The 18,062-nt window shown below is 42.4% G+C and overlaps 2 protein-coding genes across 3 annotated transcripts; one reads left to right on the forward strand and one right to left on the reverse strand.

Annotated features, from left to right (window-relative positions):
• Window positions 1-507: 507 nt before the first annotated feature.
• On the forward strand, window positions 508-8,217 carry cpsf3 (cleavage and polyadenylation specific factor 3). Its single transcript, XM_044107144.1, has 18 exons — window positions 508-722; window positions 1,112-1,175; window positions 1,247-1,344; window positions 1,444-1,572; window positions 2,095-2,272; window positions 2,372-2,461; window positions 3,282-3,432; window positions 3,512-3,687; window positions 3,764-3,922; window positions 4,312-4,458; window positions 4,533-4,685; window positions 4,759-4,867; window positions 5,448-5,546; window positions 5,715-5,809; window positions 6,528-6,615; window positions 6,699-6,765; window positions 6,850-6,946; window positions 7,577-8,217. The coding sequence occupies exons 1-18, from the start codon at window positions 652-654 to the stop codon at window positions 7,664-7,666; spliced, it is 2,061 nt and encodes a 686-aa protein (XP_043963079.1). The 5' UTR covers window positions 508-651; the 3' UTR covers window positions 7,667-8,217.
• Window positions 8,218-8,350: 133 nt separating this feature from the next.
• On the reverse strand, window positions 8,351-17,268 carry adam17b (ADAM metallopeptidase domain 17b). 2 transcript variants are annotated; one of them, XM_044107146.1, is made up of 18 exons: window positions 16,973-17,268; window positions 16,241-16,373; window positions 16,023-16,156; window positions 15,764-15,852; window positions 15,520-15,694; window positions 14,250-14,380; window positions 14,089-14,175; window positions 13,894-14,004; window positions 13,411-13,555; window positions 13,242-13,318; window positions 13,015-13,167; window positions 12,463-12,662; window positions 12,289-12,392; window positions 11,890-12,024; window positions 11,613-11,743; window positions 11,179-11,346; window positions 11,038-11,094; window positions 8,351-10,333 (listed from the first exon to the last, which is right to left on the reverse strand). In XM_044107146.1, exons 1-18 carry the CDS (start codon window positions 17,070-17,072, stop codon window positions 9,953-9,955), a joined length of 2,511 nt encoding a protein of 836 aa, XP_043963081.1. In that variant the 5' UTR covers window positions 17,073-17,268; the 3' UTR covers window positions 8,351-9,952. The 2 variants fall into 2 exon arrangements, with proteins under 2 accessions (XP_043963081.1, XP_043963080.1); XM_044107145.1 differs by having other exon boundaries at window positions 13,242-13,333; window positions 16,973-17,267.
• Between the last annotated feature and the right edge of the window lie 794 nt (window positions 17,269-18,062).

Raw genomic sequence — 18,062 nt, forward strand, 5'->3', positions numbered from 1 at the left:
GTTAGTGGAGCACAAAACTGAATCTGTTTAGTTTGGCAAATCAAACTCGAACAATTTCTGTCAAAGTCATTGAGAGACATTTTTACTCAAAACTAAAGTAAAGTTGGTGTTTAATTTCTGATTGTTTTCTACCAGTATATATAAAATAAAACTTTTTAAAAAGTCATTTTTTTCAGTTTATTTAAGGTTATATTGGCAATGGCACATACTCAGATTATGTCTGTTATTGGGGACACTTCGGTGTTTTGTGAAATACCTCAACCGTGGTTCTACTGAACAGCTTTCATTTTAATTTTGAAAAGGTTTCTAAAGAGACTGCAGACGCGAATTAACTTAAATGCTGTTAACACAGCGCATCAAACGATGACATTTACGTTTGAGTTGCACATTTTCCTTTTTTAAATAGTTTATTAAGTATTTTGGGTAAGATTGCAGGAATGTTAAGTTTTAGATGTCATAAAGTGTCACAGATCAAAAATACAACAAAAACAAATCTACGGTCGGGCTTTCGTGGAACAGGAGAAGCTAGAAGTTGTACTAACCGGACTGATTTGAGAAGGGACCGGAAGTGTCACCGTACTGAAGTTGTGAAAGTAGCGGAGTGATGAAAGATTGTTTGTTAAACGTCTTGTTTAGTTCATTACAGTAAACATGGCGGCTAAGCGTAAAGCGGACGCGACGGTTCCAGCGGAGGAGAGCGACCAGCTGCTGATCCGCCCGCTGTGAGTTTAAATCGGACATTTTTATCCACGAGTCCGTTGTTCATACACCAAACTCCATTCACAAAACACAACGTTTAGGATTTTATCGCATTTATGTCCCCAAACACATTATGTACCAATTTTATAAATAATAATAAGAATACTCTTTTCAATTCGGTGACAAGTAAAAGTTTGTTGATTATATTTTTTGTAGTTTTGACACACAGATTAGTCCTATTTTCATAATACTTTGAACTCATCCCTCTGCACCCAGTTTAACTCTAACTTGTTTAATACCATTCTTTGATTGTATGTAATTCAAACTGAAGACTTTAAAGTCAGATTTTTCTTTTTAAAGCGATATATGTAATCTGGATGAAGTTATGGTTTTATGGTGCGTTTGTGTGCAGAGGAGCCGGTCAGGAAGTTGGACGGTCCTGCATCATCCTGGAGTTCAAAGGCAGAAAAATCATGGTAACTGTTTTTCTTGTTATTTCCCGGACAAACTGAAAACCCCAGATTGTAAAACATCTGTTTACCTCCAGCTGGACTGTGGGATCCATCCTGGTCTGGAGGGGATGGATGCTCTGCCCTACATCGACCTGATCGACCCGGCTGAGATCGACCTGCTGCTCATCAGCCAGTGAGTTCAGGAAACCAAACCTCTGCAGACCTGCAGTAGCGGTGATGTGGATGGTAGATTGGGCAGATTGCTCGGTGCTACAGCTCTGTCCTCTTTCAGCTTCCACTTGGACCACTGTGGAGCGCTTCCCTGGTTCCTGCAGAAGACCAGCTTTAAGGGACGTACTTTCATGACGCACGCCACCAAGGCCATCTACCGCTGGCTGCTGTCTGACTACGTCAAAGTCAGGTGAGTTCAGCTGCTAACATTTATAAAAAAAATATCTTGAAATAAATAAATATACCATCAAATATTATTTTTTTTAATTATACAATTTTAAAATGATAAAATTAATAAATATTTTTTAGAAAAGAAATTTATTTGAAAATATGTATAATTATTTCACTCCATATTTAATCTTATCTTTGGTGAAGTGATAGACTGAAATGTTTGAGAAAATCAGGACTAGTTTACCTGCTTTCTGTTGGGGGAGAAAAAGATAATTTCTTCCATTTTAAATGTTTTGGGGGGACAAAAGTAGAGTCATGCCCAGGGCACCATTCCTGCTAGGACCACCACTGCTCATGTAGACAAACTTGGTCAGTAAAGTGAATTCTGGTTCTTCTAATGGAAATTTAGCATGAAATGGAAGAAAAGGTCTTGGTGGATGATAACCTGGAGGTTTTCTGATCTGATCAAAATAACCCTTAAAACAGAAACTGTTCATCCTTTGATCGTTGGAAATGATCAGAGTTTTTTCCTCTCTCTCAGCAACATCTCAGCGGACGACATGTTGTACACAGAGACGGACCTGGAGGACAGCATGGAGAAGATCGAAACCATCAACTTCCATGAGGTGAAAGAAGTGGCGGGCATCAAGTTCTGGTGTTACCACGCCGGCCACGTTCTGGGCGCCGCCATGTTCATGATCGAGATCGCCGGCGTCAAGGTCCGTCTATAAAGATATTAAAAGTTGCAGTGAATATGAAGCATTCTGACTAATAGGAGCAGAGATTTTCCTTCTCTAAGTGTTTGTGTTTTTGTGCAGCTGCTGTACACCGGGGACTTCTCCCGGCAGGAGGACAGACACCTGATGGCGGCGGAGATCCCCAGCGTGAAGCCAGACATCCTCATCACAGTGAGTCACCAGACTGAAGCAGCTCCCTGTAACCATCACCAATTCAAACTGTTTAAAACCATTTTGAAGCTTCTGTTAAAACTGTTTTATTTAATCTGTGCCGCACCACAGTGCCCCCTAGTGTTGAATGTAGCCCAAAGCTCTGTTAATGATAACTTATATTTAGCTTTTTTGTCACAAAATCTTCATTACAATGAGTAATGAGTCTTTAACATCCTTGTGGAGGAGTTTTGAGCCACTATGCTTCACATAAATTATGTTAATTCAGACACATTGGAGGGTTTTCTGGATTGAAGTCAGTCTTCTGTTATTAAATATCTGTGGATTTTTTCCTAACTTCCTCCGAGTTATAAATACTTTCCATTTGGTTTTAAGAGTTTTGCTAACTCTAAAGTATTATACCAACATAGTGTTTGATGGAAATGGAAACGGAATAAAACTAATAAACGCTGAAGATCCAACCTGAGAAACCAGGAGAATGAGGCTGTTTGTAAAGAAACAGATTCAGCTGAGGCTTCAGGTGGTTTCAGTGACTAACCTTCCTGAGAATATTTAGAGCAAACTCCAGTCCTCCAGGGCCGCTGTCCTGTAACTTGTAGATGTGCCTCTGCTGCACCACCTGAATAGAATAATGAGGTCATTAAGGCTCTGGAGAACTGATCCACACCAGGAGGAGGAAATAAAACCGTTTTGTACCTGAGGCTCATCTAAAACCTGCAGGACAGCGACTGCAGGACTGGAGTTTGACACCTGTGATCTGGAGGTATCATGAAAATGTACCAGAACATTCGAGATGCGCTGACATGTTTTTGTGTGACAGGAGTCGACGTACGGCACCCACATCCATGAGAAACGGGAGGAGAGAGAGGCCCGCTTCTGCAACACGGTGCACGACATCGTGAACCGCGAGGGCCGCTGCCTGATCCCCGTGTTCGCCTTGGGACGAGCCCAGGAGCTGCTGCTCATCCTGGGTGAGTCCAGCTCCATTGCATCCTCTCACCCTACAGCGGTTCTGTAAGTCTGATTGATATGGATCTGCTTCTGATCCAGACGAGTACTGGCAGAACCACCCGGAGCTCCACGACATTCCCATCTACTACGCCTCGTCTCTGGCCAGGAAGTGCATGGCCGTCTACCAGACCTACATCAACGCCATGAACGACAAGATCCGCAAGGCCATCAACGTCAACAACCCCTTCGTCTTCAAGCACATCAGCAACCTGAAGGTCACTGAGCGCGCTCAGTACGGCGTCCAGCTGTGGCTCGACCAATCGCTGATTGTGTTTGTGTGTCTGTTTTCAGAGCATGGATCATTTTGACGACATCGGCCCCAGCGTGGTGATGGCGTCGCCTGGTATGATGCAGAGCGGACTCTCCAGAGAGCTGTTTGAGAGCTGGTGCACCGACAGGAGGAACGGCGTCATCATCGCCGGGTACTGCGTGGAGGGAACGCTGGCCAAGGTGACCCTGACCAGAGATTGAGATTCTAATAGGACTGAAAAGCTAGCAGCGCTAACCCAAAGCACTAATAAATATTAGTTCCACTAATGCTGAAGCAAACATAGTATTTAGTGGGGCTAAAGCCACAGTGCACTTTCAAAGCTAGCTAAAGCGCAACTCTAAAAGTTGGCCTGCTAATATCAGTTAGCGGAGGTTAGCAGATTCAGTTGAGCTGTTTTTAACCCACATTAGAGCTCAGATAAAACTCACTGGTTATCACAGTGCACTGACTTCACACCTGACGCCCAATCAGCTCAAAGGTTTGGCAAAACCAGAATCTGGTGGAGCAAGAGCTCCTTCTTGTGGTAGATATGTGCTGTCCTGTCTGACAACGTGCTGTTGTGTCGCAGCACATCATGACTGAACCTGAGGAGATCACCACCATGTCGGGTCAGAAGCTTCCTCTGAAGATGTCTGTGGACTACATCTCCTTCTCGGCTCACACCGACTACCAGCAGACCAGCGAGTTCATCAGAGCTCTCAAACCTCCCCACGTGGTACTCCGGGCTCCCCGCGCCGCCCAGATCTGAGTGGAGATGAAAAGCTGATTGGTCTTCGTTTGGTCCTGCAGATTCTGGTCCATGGAGAGCAGAACGAGATGGCCCGACTGAAGGCGGCTCTGATCCGGGAGTATGAGGACAATGACGAGGTCCACATCGAGGTCCACAACCCGAGGAACACCGAGGCCGTAACGCTCACCTTCAGAGGAGAGAAGCTGGCGAAGGTTCGTCTCAGCGTTTTCACAAATACACAATGCAATCCGACGGGGTTTCAACTCCCAGCATGCCCTGCTGCAGGTGATGGGTGCGCTCGCAGACAAGAAGTGCGCTCAGGGCCAGAGGGTCTCCGGGATCCTGGTCAAGAGGAACTTCAACTACCACATCATGACCCCGGCTGACCTCTCCAGTAAGTAACTGTCCAATCACAGAGCTGATGCTGCAGGCAAGTTGCACCCAAAACTGGGATTTCAGACTTCCCAGTTGGAAAACCAACAGGAACGCCCTGCGAAGTCGGATTTCGTACTGGGAAATTAAAGAGCAACTCCAACTACTCCAGTTACGTTTTGTACGGCTGGTTTTAGTTTTCAAAATGGCCGCTCCTCACATCAACAGTAGTGAGATGTGGGCGGGGTTTCACCTGCTGGACCATCAGCCTGGCGGGCCGCCAGGTTTTCCTTTCATCCCCACCAGGCTAAGCTTTGTTTTATTTATTTAAAACATTTTTAGTGTTATCTTTTCAGGCTGCCCAGTTGGTGGTTAGTTACTGTTAACCTTTAGTGAACTGAACTTCAAACTAGTTCTTCTTGACTTTGAACTGCCACAATACTGAACAGACTTTAACTTTTGAGAACTTAAATGCAAACAGCTGCTTTTAAGATGTAAGTAGGAGTTTCTGTTCCTTCAGTTTTAGTTTTCCCTGCGGTTCTGTGTCCCTGAATGCATCGCGCCGTGGTGCGTTCATGTTGCTTGGTTCCCTCTCTGTCCAGACTACACAGATCTGTCCGTTGGCATGGTGACCCAGACTCAGGCCATCCCGTTCACCGGACCCATCTCCCTGCTGGTGAGCCAGCTGAGAAACCTGGCAGGTAAACCAGAACCAGAAACTCACCTGAGTTCTTCCTGCTTTATGCCAGCCTCTTCCAGGGAATTACTCTGATTCTTTTCTGACTGACCAACATGTTGTCCAGGTTCTAAAGCTGCTTTACTCTACCTGAGGAGGCCAGGTCTCAGGTGTTTTGGTGTTTTCTGTGCAGGTGACGTGCAGCAGATGGAGAAAACAGAGAAAATCACAGTGAAGATCTTTGACAGCATCACGTTGGTTCATGAAGCCGGCATGGTGCTGCTGGAGGTCAGTCTGTTCTCTGACTTTAAACCTTTAGTTATAAGCTGCATCATATGATGGCTAATTTTGTGACAAATAGTAAATATTTTGTATTTCTTGTTTTTATGTTTTAAAGGCCTAAATTTTAATAAAACATACTTAGTAATATAAAACCTAACATTGTCATTTTGATGAAAAAAAAAGAAAATATGTTATAGTTTTGGTATCACTTTACACAATGATATCCTCAAAGTCAAAATATACAAAAGCAATAAAAATATGGAATGCCAGAAGAGCCAAAAATGGCAATCAATTTCAGAGCACAAAAATACATTTGCTTTTTATTATTTATCTTTGGTTAACATATACTTTACTTACATTTTAAAAAATAAAAGAAATATTAAAAAAATAATAATTAAACTCTGGTAAGATACATAAAAAATTATAAATATAAATAATGTATAAAATAAGAATTTGAAACATTTATTTTTTTTTCTGTGAATTAAATCAACTAATTTAGTTTTATCTTCATGCTTACATGAAAAAACACAAACAGTCAATGAACAAATATTTAAATTAGAAACACTATTTTTACGTTGATTTTAAATTAGCATAGTATTTATAATATTTCTCTAACTATTGTAATATGAAATTTAATTATTATTTTATTAGTTTCCTTATTTAAAGGTTTTTCTCTGACAGAGCAGCTGGTTGTTTATGTCAAACGTCTCCGTTTCCTCCTCAGTGGGTCGCCAACCCGCTCAACGACATGTACGCAGACGCCGTCGCCACGGTGGTTCTGGAGGTCCAGTCCAATCCCAACGCCCAGAAGTGTCAGTAAATGCAACACGACGGCCTGCAGGGGGCGCTCTGGGACTCGGCTGGAGCCTCTGACCTTTGTTTGCTTGTTTTTCAGTCCTGGACAGCAGGAAGGAGACCTTCGACCTGGAGGTGTTTGTGGAGCGTCTGGAGCTCATGATGCAGTGAGTCCACGCGGCACACAAACCGCTGTTTTCAAAATAAAAGCCCGACAACTGGAGCAGCAACCTGAGCGCTTTGTGTTGCAGTGACATGTTCGGGGACGACTGCGTGAATTTCAAAGACAGCAGGAATTTGTTTGTGACGGTGGACGGCGCCACGGCAACAATCGACCCGGAGACGAGAGTGAGTACAAAATAAGTCCATGTTTCAATACAGCAGCGCCCTCTTCAGGCTGAGAAGATTTCTGTTCCCTTAAAGGGGCAGTGTCATGTAAAATATACAAAACGAATTAAAATACGGAATGCAAGAAGTACCAATAAATACATCTGCTTTTTATTACTTCTCCTGCTTAACATATACAGTCCATTTATTTAAAAAAATTCTTACCTTTAAAAGTCGATATTATTATATAAAATCTACCTTTTTGAGCTTGTTATATTATTCCCTCATCAACAATATTCCTGCAGTGTTGCCTTGATTCTTCCATGCATGTTTGAGAAATGTTTTAATCTCCATGGCAACCTAGCTCCGTCCCCTCTCAGCTCCTTCAGACTAGCCAGCAGCAATTAGCAAACAGCTGGTGGAACCGCTGAGCTCGTTATAGGAGCCACTTCTCAGAGCAACGCTGGTAAAAACGTAAAGGGTTAATAGAGGAGCCATGTTGGGACGACTTCCTGAGGGCGGAGCTTCAGAAAGAGTCAGAGTTTTTAAAAAGACAGAGACCCAATTTGAGGGCGTTACATTTTGTTGTCAAATTTCTTTTTAGTCGTATTTGATGTAGCATTTTTCTAACAACTGAATTTGATGGTGCAGGCGGTGACGTGTCCGGACGACGAGCCTCTGAGGGAAATGATTGAAGTCGCCATCCATCGACTGTTTGATGCCCTCACGCCCGTCTTCTGACAGGCCACGCCCCCTTTATTCCAGCACATTATTTTTTTACAACACAGCTGTTGTCAGATGTCCGTAACGATTGTTTTTGTACAAAATAAAACAAATTTCACGAGATTTCTCTGACTAGTCCTACTTTTCTTACAGGAAATTCAGTATTTAGTTTTATAATTTTTGAAAATAAATCACATTAATTCCTGTTATTATTTATTTACATTGTTTCTGGAACAGGTAGTATCTTATTAACTATATATTTTATTTAAAATTGACCAGTTGGAATTATATAACTGTGGAATAAAAATAATTTTTTGAACATTTTCCAGCTCTGAGGTGATTACATCATTCAGATAAATCATATTTATCGATTGGAGGAAACTTACGAGATTAGAACCACAACAACTGGGAATGTGATGTAATACAAAGGTTTCAGACCACAAACAAATATTTATACACATTTCATTATGATTTTTAATCAACGTATTTCTAAAGTCTGAAAATACATCTGATATGTAAATGTGTTAGGAATTGTTCTGTTAATTTAATAAAATTTTTTTGCATATTTACTTAAGTTTTGCTATTTTTTTTCTAATTTTAGATAAACCAAACTTCAGCTGAATAAATGTAGATTTTAAAGCTTTTCTATCCAATTCCAAGCTTTTACTGTAAAATGAAAACATGCAGAAGGCTTTCTGAACAGTCATTTTTATTTTTTATGTAAAAGCTGCAGTTTATGAACATTTAAACAAAAGTAAACATTAAAACAATGAAGACAAAACATCCCAAAATACTGACAGAGGTGGTTTTAACACTTTAACAGCTATTTAATACAATAAAACAAAAAATACAGCGCTTCTTTTTTTTCTCCAAAACTAAAGTTTGGTCTAATTCTTTGGTTTTAATTTGGACTTGTACAAGTCTTTGTGTTTTGAACAAAGCAGTTTATTAATTAAATTTATTTAAAAATGTCAACCATCTTTAAATTGTTTTCTGAAGTTTTGCTGCTTTTTTAATTGTTTTTTTCTCTAAAGTATCATTTGCTTTAGAGAAATACAAACTTTAACAAACATAAATAAAAAGCACCATCCTATTAAAAAAACTTTAACTTTAGTCCCAAAAACTGTTTTAAATCCTGTAAAAATAAATATTTTCTGTAAAATATCTTGCAAAACTTTATAAAAATGCACAATTTTTTTTTCTTTCACGTTCATTGTGAAAATTAGAAAATATGAATTTTGCAGTAGTTCACGCTCTTATTTTGAAGAATATTTGTTGAAATGATTTTGGAAGTTTAAAGAAGAAACTTTCTCATTTTTGAGTTTTGAATCCCAGATTTTCTGGATCAAATTAATTTTAGTTTTTTGGTTATTTTTTGGGCTTCGTGTTGAGAAGCTCTAAGCATTATGGGGATTATCAGCTGATATTTCTTTTTGAAATTATTTACATTCAAGTCAAAATAAACTCAATATCTTTGAGATTTTAACTTGTTTTGTCATAAGTTTCAATATATGATTATGTCAACATAAATTCTCACGCTTGCTTATTTTTGCTAACAGAACAACATCTGGTTATAATTTAGTATTTATTTATTTAATGAAACACTGAATTGTTGGTTATTTCATTATCTTGAGATGATGAAATAAATCCTAGCAGTTTGATTTGTTATGATTTATTTCTTTATCTTGAGCCAAATCTTTTTTTTTTCTCCCATTATCTTAAGATAAAAGGTAACTTTGTTGTTTTGACTTATTTATTTTTACAAACTGTTTAGGAAGTCAGATTTTTATACTATTGATAACTGAATTTTGATAAGAATCAAAAACAAGTTTAAATTGAATTTTTAGCTGACTTTCACGTCTCCCATACTGAACGGTTTTAAATTTCACCAGATCCCAGTTCTAAACCCAAACAGGACTGGGTCGTCTTCATTGTCTGGTTGAGATGTTTGTGCTTTAATTGTGAAAATATTGGACCCTGAGGTGGTAAAGCAGAGAGGGATGATGTTAGCATTCTGATGAAAAAATTTGATTTTCATATCAAATCATTAAAATTCCCATGTATCCTTTCAACCACTGAAGTGCAAATTTAAAAGTTGTACCTTTTCAGAAGGAAAAATGAGTGACAAACCCAAAGAAATTATTATACAATGAATTTAAGAAACATTAAATTAAACAGGTTATAAATCGACAGCAGTCCGTGTTTAAAAATGGCTTCTGTGTTTACCTGAGAGGGCTGGAGGTGAGTTCAGGGATCAGCTTTAAGGAACAGATGAGGGGCAGCAGCGCCCCCTGGCGGCGGCTCTCAGCACTGAGTCTCCTTGCTGTCGATCTGATGTTGTCTCTGAAGTCTGAACAGCTTCGACTTGTCGCTGCGTCTCATCGGGTTTCTCTCCGTCAGGTCCTCAAACGAACGCCGAATAGCTCCAGGTGGGCGCCCGAACGCCTCCTGCAGCTCCTCCTCGTCCAGGCGGGAGTCCAGGCTGGGGTCTTCCAAGATGGTGGCCATGTGGGGCGCATCCAGAGGCGGGGATGTGTGGCTCGTTGTGGGGGTGGCGCCGAAAACCGGCGGGGTGCTGGCAAGCTGCGGGCTGATCGGTGGGAGCCGCACAGGGGCGGCCGGGAAGTTTAGAGGTTTGAAGATCCGGACAGAAGCAGAATCAAGGCTGCTCAGGAGCTCGGCATTCTGGGAAGGAAAAGGACTGTGAGTGTAGAGATGACTAGACTGGAACCTGCTGCTAACCTTCATCCCTAAAGTTATCTGAAACTAAACAGAAGGAAATGAAAGGACAGTGGTCGGCACCGCTAGCTAAAAGGTTAGTTGTGTAAACATTAGTCCCATTGACGTTAAAGTGCTACGGCATAGAAAACAATGCTAAACCGCTAAATTCAACCATGTTGATACTGTTCATGCCAAACATTTCCAACCTGGCTAAAGAACTAAGTGGAAAATTAGCTCTGTTATTAGCAGACGTTTGCCCACCTCTGCTAAAGTATTTGTAAAGGATTATTTTCTAATGGATCTGTTATTATCTCCTGCAGTCAAACCTAAAACCTCCCCAATCTGAAGTGAAACATAGAGGAAGCTACAACTCCTTCAGATAAACTTGTTTTCTCTGACGTTCCTCTGGTAGCTGTCAGGCTCTTCCATCAAATCCCAGTGAAAGCTGTCCATTGAAATGCCTCAAACTGAAGTTTACCTTTACCTGAAGTGATCACCAAGTCTGAAACCGATTTAAAACTTTTCCAGTGACTGGAAGACTCTTTATCAGTTTATGTCTTGCCAAAGGACAGTGCCACCATCAACCAGATTCTTTATTGATCTAATAAGCTGCTGCCTACATACTGGAATCTGCTACATCTGCCATGACTGAGGAAGCTCATACTCACACTGGAGAAGAATAGAGACTTGGTGGTCTCTTCATACTGTCTATCCATCTTCTTGTCCTGAAAGTACAGAGAAGCAGCTCAGAGTTACAGCTTTCAGGGAGGAAAAAAACCAGAGGAGCGTCTGTGAGGAGTGACACCGACCACACAGTGGACCAGGATGCTGAAAGGAACCCAGAAGAGGAGCGAGAACGCCACCACCGAGCCCACGATGTTATCAGCCAGGAACTTTCTGAATGTGTTGATGTCGAGTTTATCGATGAAGTCCCACAGACGTTCCACCACATCCTGTACCTGCTTCATGCACTTCCCCTGTACAGACAGAAATGGCTCGTTCAGTTTAAGCCTTTATGGTTGATCTGAAGCCTTAAGGGTCCCAACGCTCCTTCAACTCTATGGTTTTGTTCACTTGCACTACTTATAGCGGTCATCCAGACTGTAAGATCAACTATGATGGTACATTGCCGACACCAAATATACTGGAGTGAGGAAAGGAGACAAGCAAGGGACTCTTCATCTAGATATCAACTAGCCAGAGAGGAAGGACATGAGGATCGGGTCATGAGTGTTTAACTCACCGCTCCGTCGCAGAAGCCCACGGTGCAAGGTTTGCCTTTCCGCAAATACACAAAATCGCCTTTCGCATCAACGAAGGGGCTGCAGACTCCATTGGTCCCCCGGCAGCAGACCTTGCAGGACGAGTTTGTTTCTGGGAAGAAACCAGAAGGTTCAGAAGGAAGACAGTTTCAGCTTGGAGAAAAACAAGTTAGTGTTTCTTCAGAGAATCAGAGAACAGTTGTCGAACCCATGACACTCCCCATCAGAATTGCTCTTGAATCCATGCAGCAGTGTTACCGTTGCAGGCGCAGGCCTCCAGCTTTTTGACCACTTGGCAGAAGGGAACACACTCTCCGCCACGGCATTCCCCGTTGTCCAGACACACCGTTTTATCTGGAGCGTTCTCCGGCGGAGGACACTCACTGCTGTTTCCTGTTGGCAAACAGAACTTCTTGTTTTATGTATCTATATATAAATATATAGAGAACTATTTTTCTTTTTATACACACACACACATATATAAATTAAAATTGAAATATAAATAAAGTTAAGTATTTTTAAAATAGTTCCATTTTGGAACTTTAAATTAAATCTGCAGCTTCCTTATTTTGACTGATGAAAGCAACAAATGTCCAACAAAACATCTGTATTCCTGTAGAAGAGAAAACCCTCCCAGGCAGAGTCCTGAATGCTGACCTGTGCAGTAGGAGTGGCCCTTACAGGTGGCGTCGATGGGGTCCTGGCAGACCTCCCCTCTCACCTGGAACTTGCAGCTTTTGCAGCAGGCGCTGTTCCTGTCACTGAACAAAGAAAGATGGCAGATCAGCCGATCGGAGAAGCGTTGAACCCCCGACCTGGAGCGACTCGGACCTGCACTCTGCTCCGTTCCTCAGCCGGCACTCATGGGTGCAGCAGCGGTCCGAGTTGAAGTGCAGCAGCCCTGGGTCGCATTCCTCGCCTTGCTCCACCCGCGAGTTCCCGCACACGTTGACGTTCCTCTCCTTGAAGCAGGTCGCCGCCTTGGAGCGCAGCCGCTTCACGATGGACTGTTTGCTGCAGTTGGAGAACAGCTGAAGGGAAAAGAAACCGTCATGAACCTTTTTCTGGTTTAAGATGGAAAAACATGGCGATGCACGCTAGCACCTTGTTACATGATAGGATTGATGGATGGTTGCTTCTATCATCCATCAATCCATGGTAGCATTGATCTATTCTAGCATGCATTGTTGGATGGTTGCTAGTATGTCTATCTATCCACTCATCCATGCTAGCATTAATCTACGCTAGCATTCATCCGTTCATGCTGCCATCAACCTATGCTAGCTCCATCCGTCTACGCTAGCATCTGTCCATCTATGTATCCTAGCGTCCATCCATTCATGCTAGCATCCATTCCTCTATCTATACTATCTCTGCTAGCACCTTGTTGTTGACGTGGTCTCCGCTCACAGCGATGGGGTACATGACGTACTTCCCTCCCTGGTCCTCCCGCGGGGCGCAGTACGGCACGTTGTCCGGGTCATGCTCCGCTCCGAAGTTATGGCCCAGCTCGTGAGTCGTCACCAGGTCTGCTTCCTGTAGAGACAATCCATCAGTACAAAGCTACAATAACTGAAAGGAAGCCCTCAGAAAGGGCTTCAGGACTTCACCTTGGTCAGGATCGTTTTCCCGTAGTTCTTGGTGCTGGTGAGGCCCGTGTTCAGATAGATGGATCCGTGTTTGTTTGCTGTCGAAGCACAAGCTGAATAGCAGGATTCATAAACACTACAGCGATGCTGACGGTAACCGTGACAACATCTAGGAAACTTTGGCTCTTACGTTTGGAGCAGAGCCCTCCGGGAAAGTCTGGTTTGTTGGGCGCCACATAGGCCAGGCCCAGAGTCCCCTCATCGAAGTCCTGGTAGGTGAAGAGGTGGGCCAGGCAGACGTTGGAGGCGTTCTCTGCAATGTCCACACTGAACTGCTGCAGGAGGTCAGACAGAAAACGGTCAACTCCAAAAAGACTCAAATGGTGAAGGCTTAAATCCAGAGAGGAGCAAATGGGCTCAGAGCTGCGACTAAATCGTTATTCTGATCAGGATGCTCTGTTTATTTACACTCATTAAGAAAGAGCATGGAAAATCCAACTGCCATCCATCCATCTACGCTAACATTTATAAATGGTAGCATATGTCCATCTGTGCTAATATTCATTTGTCCATCCAGCCATGCTAGCATCCTAAGCTACAGGCTCCTCTCAACATGGAGGACCAACAGCATTCTGTTTCTCCCCTTCGCCTGCTGATGTTCAGCGTTTCTTACCTCCAGCAGCTTCTTGACGTCCCAGACGTCTTTTCCCGCCACTGGACTGCCCCTCATGTTGAAGTGAGTTTCTCCAGGACCGACCTCAGTGGGAGACTTCTGAATGATAATCTGGCAGCAGAAACACAACATCTTCACACTTCAACATCTGATCGTCTTCACTGCAGCTACCAGCAGCGGCCACCTACTCCTCACCTGCTGGATCTGAACTCCGTAACCGCTGAACTCTTCGTCCCACGACGTGTTTCTGTAGATGTCGTCGACGCGGTCAATGAGCTCGATCTGGATAGAAAGAGATGGAGAGGTCAGATCACTAGAAGAGGGGAAAAGAAGCAACGTGGAGGCTGTGAGCTAACCAGGTAGTTGATGGTGGTGCTCTCCTCCTTTCGGCCCATGTATCGGTAGAAGCGATGGTCTGCGACCAGCAGCATTGGACACGTGTTCTTCTTATGGTCATTGACCTGGCGTTTCCTTCTGGACACCGACTCTGAGCAGACAAGATGGACAAACGGTGGGTTGTTTCACAAAAAATATAGTAACAACAGAATTTTCACTGTTTTGACAGATTTCTGGAGTCTTTCCAGAGATTCGTTTAGGTCTTTAAACAGGATTTAGTTGAGAAGGGCCAAAAAGATGTTTTGAAAGGACATAAGTTTGAGAGATTTGTTGCTAATTTGCGGCTTTCATTGATTTATTTAAACCTTCTTTCCTAGACTGGAATAATTATCCAGCAAAAAACTGCAGCAATTTTTCTCAAGATATGAAAATGTTGACACAAAATAGAGTGCAGTAAAAATGTATCACCGGAATATAAACTAGATTGAAGATTTTTGCTAGACATCAGTCAAAACGAGGAGAGAAACCAGAGTGGTCCAACAACACAACCTTGTGGTACTCCTTTACTGATTGGGCAGTCAAAAGGAATGGAGCAATAAAACGGCTCTAAACGCAGCATAAACGTCAAGGAGAAAAATTTTACAGACACCCTTCTTCCCTAATGGGGTCGGGAGGGTTGCTGGTGCCAATCTCCAGCTGCGTCCCGGGCGAGAGGCGGGGTTCACCCTGGACAGGTCGCCAGTCTGTCGCAAGGCAACACAAGGACATACAAGACACACAACCATTCACACACACACTCACACCTAGGGAGAATTTAGAGAAACCAATTAACCTGACAGTCATGTTTTTGGACTGTGGGAGGAAGCCGGAGAACCCAGAGAGAACCCACCATGCACAGGGAGAACATGCAAACTCCATGCAGAAAGACCCCGGGCCGGGAATCGAACCCAGGACCTTCTTGCTGTAAGGCAACAGCTCTACCAATTGCGCCACTGTGCAGCCTTTTACAGATACCTCTTCAGTAAATCATATCAGTAAATTACTGATGCAAAAACAATCATAGTTTGAGCATTATTCTAAAATTGTGGTTTTACTGTAAAATCGTGGTTGAATTTATGCAAATGGAAGTGAATTTGGAATACGTTTACTATTATTTAATTGGAGATTGACCAGAAATGTATCTTTTCATTGGATTTTTAAAAATCATCATACATCAAAGAGAGAAAATTCAATAGTTGAACATCCTAAAACAGAAACTCTTTGTCCGACTTGTTTTGACGTCCTACCAACCTTCTTCATCGCCCTTCGTCTCCATCCTGACGCCCTCTGGTAGAAGGTGAGCGGATTCGGACGCCACGTATCCGCAGACTGAGGGCTGCTGCAGCCGGCTGATGTTCCTGATGTCCTCCGACCTGTAGATCAGGAGGCGGCCATCGGGGGGCGCTGATGTGAACCTCCACAGAGGCTGGAAGAATGAGACATTTTAAAGTGATTCCATGTTTTTTCACTAGGAATTGAGTTTTTTGCTCTTTACCTCGATGTTGTACTCCGCCTCGTCCATCAGGATGTGAGCTGAGAACTCGTGGTCGTCGATATGAGCCTGAACACGAGAGTTTTCCTCCCCTGGAAGAGAGAAAGCACAATATAAAGCAACTCCCTGCTCATTCTTATCAAAGTCGATCAAACATTCATCTAAAGCCTCGTTTTCTAAATTCTTTGCCTGGTTTTCAGGGACGTCTGATCCGTCAAGGCTTTTCCAAGGACTTTCAAACTCACCCTGAAGAACACCTTACCGATGACGTGTCCGGTGAAGTAGTTGTGTCTGTTGACCGGGAAGCTTCGTCTCTGTCCATCCTCGTCCTCCACGATGGCCTTGAAATCCTCCGTAAAGATCTCGTTGTTGGTTCTCAGGTAAAGCCTGAAGCTCCTGAAATCAGCAGGAAGAAGGAAAGGGGGAGTTTATATTTTGGACAATCAGCTCAGAGGAATTGGTGAAGTTTTGAGGTCCAACCTCTGCAGGGCGTTGAAGCTCAGCAGTTTCTCCACGTGTGCCTCGGTTTGGACGTCCCGGCGGCGGACGGAGTGAGACTGCAGGCTGGAGAACGGAAGAACGTCGAAGTCATCCAGGATGGACCGCAGAGGTTCTGCAGAGGAAGGACACGACAAAATGTTTAAAACCAACTAATGGGTCAGGTCGAGGGAAAACACTGATTAATATCTCAATGACAACAAAAACACACAAGTAATAAAAATTTGTTTTTATATAATTTGATAAATTTGTCCATTGAGGTGCTAAATTTTAAATTTTATTCATTTTAGATTTAGACAACTTTTGCTCAGGCCCCTGAGCAAAAACCAAAGGTTTGATGAAAATGGATTAAATTATTATTTATAATTATTTTTTCCACAAACAGAAAAATTAAGTTACATTAAAATTTAAAAACGTCTTTAAGTACTTCTTAAGTACTACTTAAGAAGTATTTAAGTACTTCTTAAGTAGTACTTATGGAGGTACTACATGATATTATGAAAAATACATCTTTAAATCAGCCTTGAGGGATTGGTCTTATTAATATCTGGACTCAAAATAAACTGATTTATTTCTTAGTTCAAGTTTTCCTGGCCCCCAGATCAGTGGCCCCCAGTGGCCACCATTAAAAACTTTTGTGGAATCGCCTCTGTCTCCCTGAATTAACTTCAGTCAGGAGGTTTTCATAGAAACCTCCATGTTTGGAGAACTTACCAAACTCCTGCTGTTCTTTGTCTTCGGGTGGAGACACAGCAGCCTCTGTTATGGAGAGAAAAACTGCAAAAAGTGTCCAAACAACGAAGTTCGTTCCCATGTTGAACAGTTTGACTGGTGGATGATCCGCAGCGGGACGGACTGAACGGAGGGAAGGTCCCGAAAGGTCAGCCGCTAACCTCCAACTTTAAACACATTTTCTCATAGAAACTAAAATATCCGCATCCAGATCGGATGAAGTCATTGTTTGTTACAGAAAGGCGCAGGGAAAACGGCTCCAACTCCGCAGAACCAGGAAGACCGAGAGCCGATAAGGAAAGCTGGCGAGTAGCAAGGAGGCGGGGCGGAAGTAGGCCTGAGGGCTTCAGAATAAAAGCATGAAATCAACAGCAGTAAAGGAATCCAGCCTGAATCAACACAGGATGGTAAAAACAAGAATCTCAAGGTAGGACCCGTTTAAATGGAATCTAATAAGCAACTATCATAACTTTAATATATGAAGTCTTCTTTGCAGAACACCAAAACGTGGCTACAAACAATCAGGAAAAGATTCAAATAAATAAGACTCAAATAAACATTTTAATTTTTTTAAAATGTTTTGCTAAGCATCGTGTTTTATCTAACAACATTCAACTAGATACAAAAACAAAGTTTAATTTGGGAATAAATAAGACAAGTCAATAGAAATAAGTCATATTTTCTTCATGAGGTACGAAATAGTTTCAGTAATGCTTTATTTTGAAAGTCCGCCGGGTGTTTTTGTTCGTGCGCAAGTGAACTTGAGGGTCTGATGAGGCGCTCGCGGTGTGCGTTTGCTCGTGAAACATGAACCCGTTCATGGTGGCTGTGATTTAACCAAAAATAAATAAATAAAACATTAAAAACTGAAACAAAACAACAATAAACACACATTTTAAACAAAAGGACCTCATGTCGTGACGTTATGTAAGAGAATGTAGCGGAAACATCTGGCGGCTCTATTTATAATCTCTGATCTCACCCAAATCCGCTTTTAGATAGAGGAAGCAAAAAATCTCATAAACTCGAGCAAAGAAAGCATCACAGACATTAACACACATTGATAACCACA

The sequence above is a fragment of the Gambusia affinis genome, linkage group LG22, assembly GCF_019740435.1.
Source record: "Gambusia affinis linkage group LG22, SWU_Gaff_1.0, whole genome shotgun sequence".
NCBI classification, from domain to species: domain Eukaryota; kingdom Metazoa; phylum Chordata; class Actinopteri; order Cyprinodontiformes; family Poeciliidae; genus Gambusia; species Gambusia affinis.

Coding starts and splice junctions, on each gene's coding strand:
- cpsf3 (XM_044107144.1), top strand. CDS start 652: ATGGCGGCTAAGCGTAAAGCGGACGCGACGGTTCCAGCGGAGGAGAGC. Junction 3,688..3,763: donor AGCACATCAGCAACCTGAAG/GTCACTGAGCGC, acceptor GTCTGTTTTCAG/AGCATGGATCATTTTGACGA. Junction 6,947..7,576: donor CAATCGACCCGGAGACGAGA/GTGAGTACAAAA, acceptor TTGATGGTGCAG/GCGGTGACGTGTCCGGACGA.
- adam17b (XM_044107145.1), bottom strand. CDS start 17,072: ATGGGAACGAACTTCGTTGTTTGGACACTTTTTGCAGTTTTTCTCTCC. Junction 14,176..14,249: donor GCACCACCATCAACTACCTG/GTTAGCTCACAG, acceptor CTTTCTATCCAG/ATCGAGCTCATTGACCGCGT. Junction 12,663..13,014: donor GAGACCACGTCAACAACAAG/GTGCTAGCAGAG, acceptor TTTTCCCTTCAG/CTGTTCTCCAACTGCAGCAA.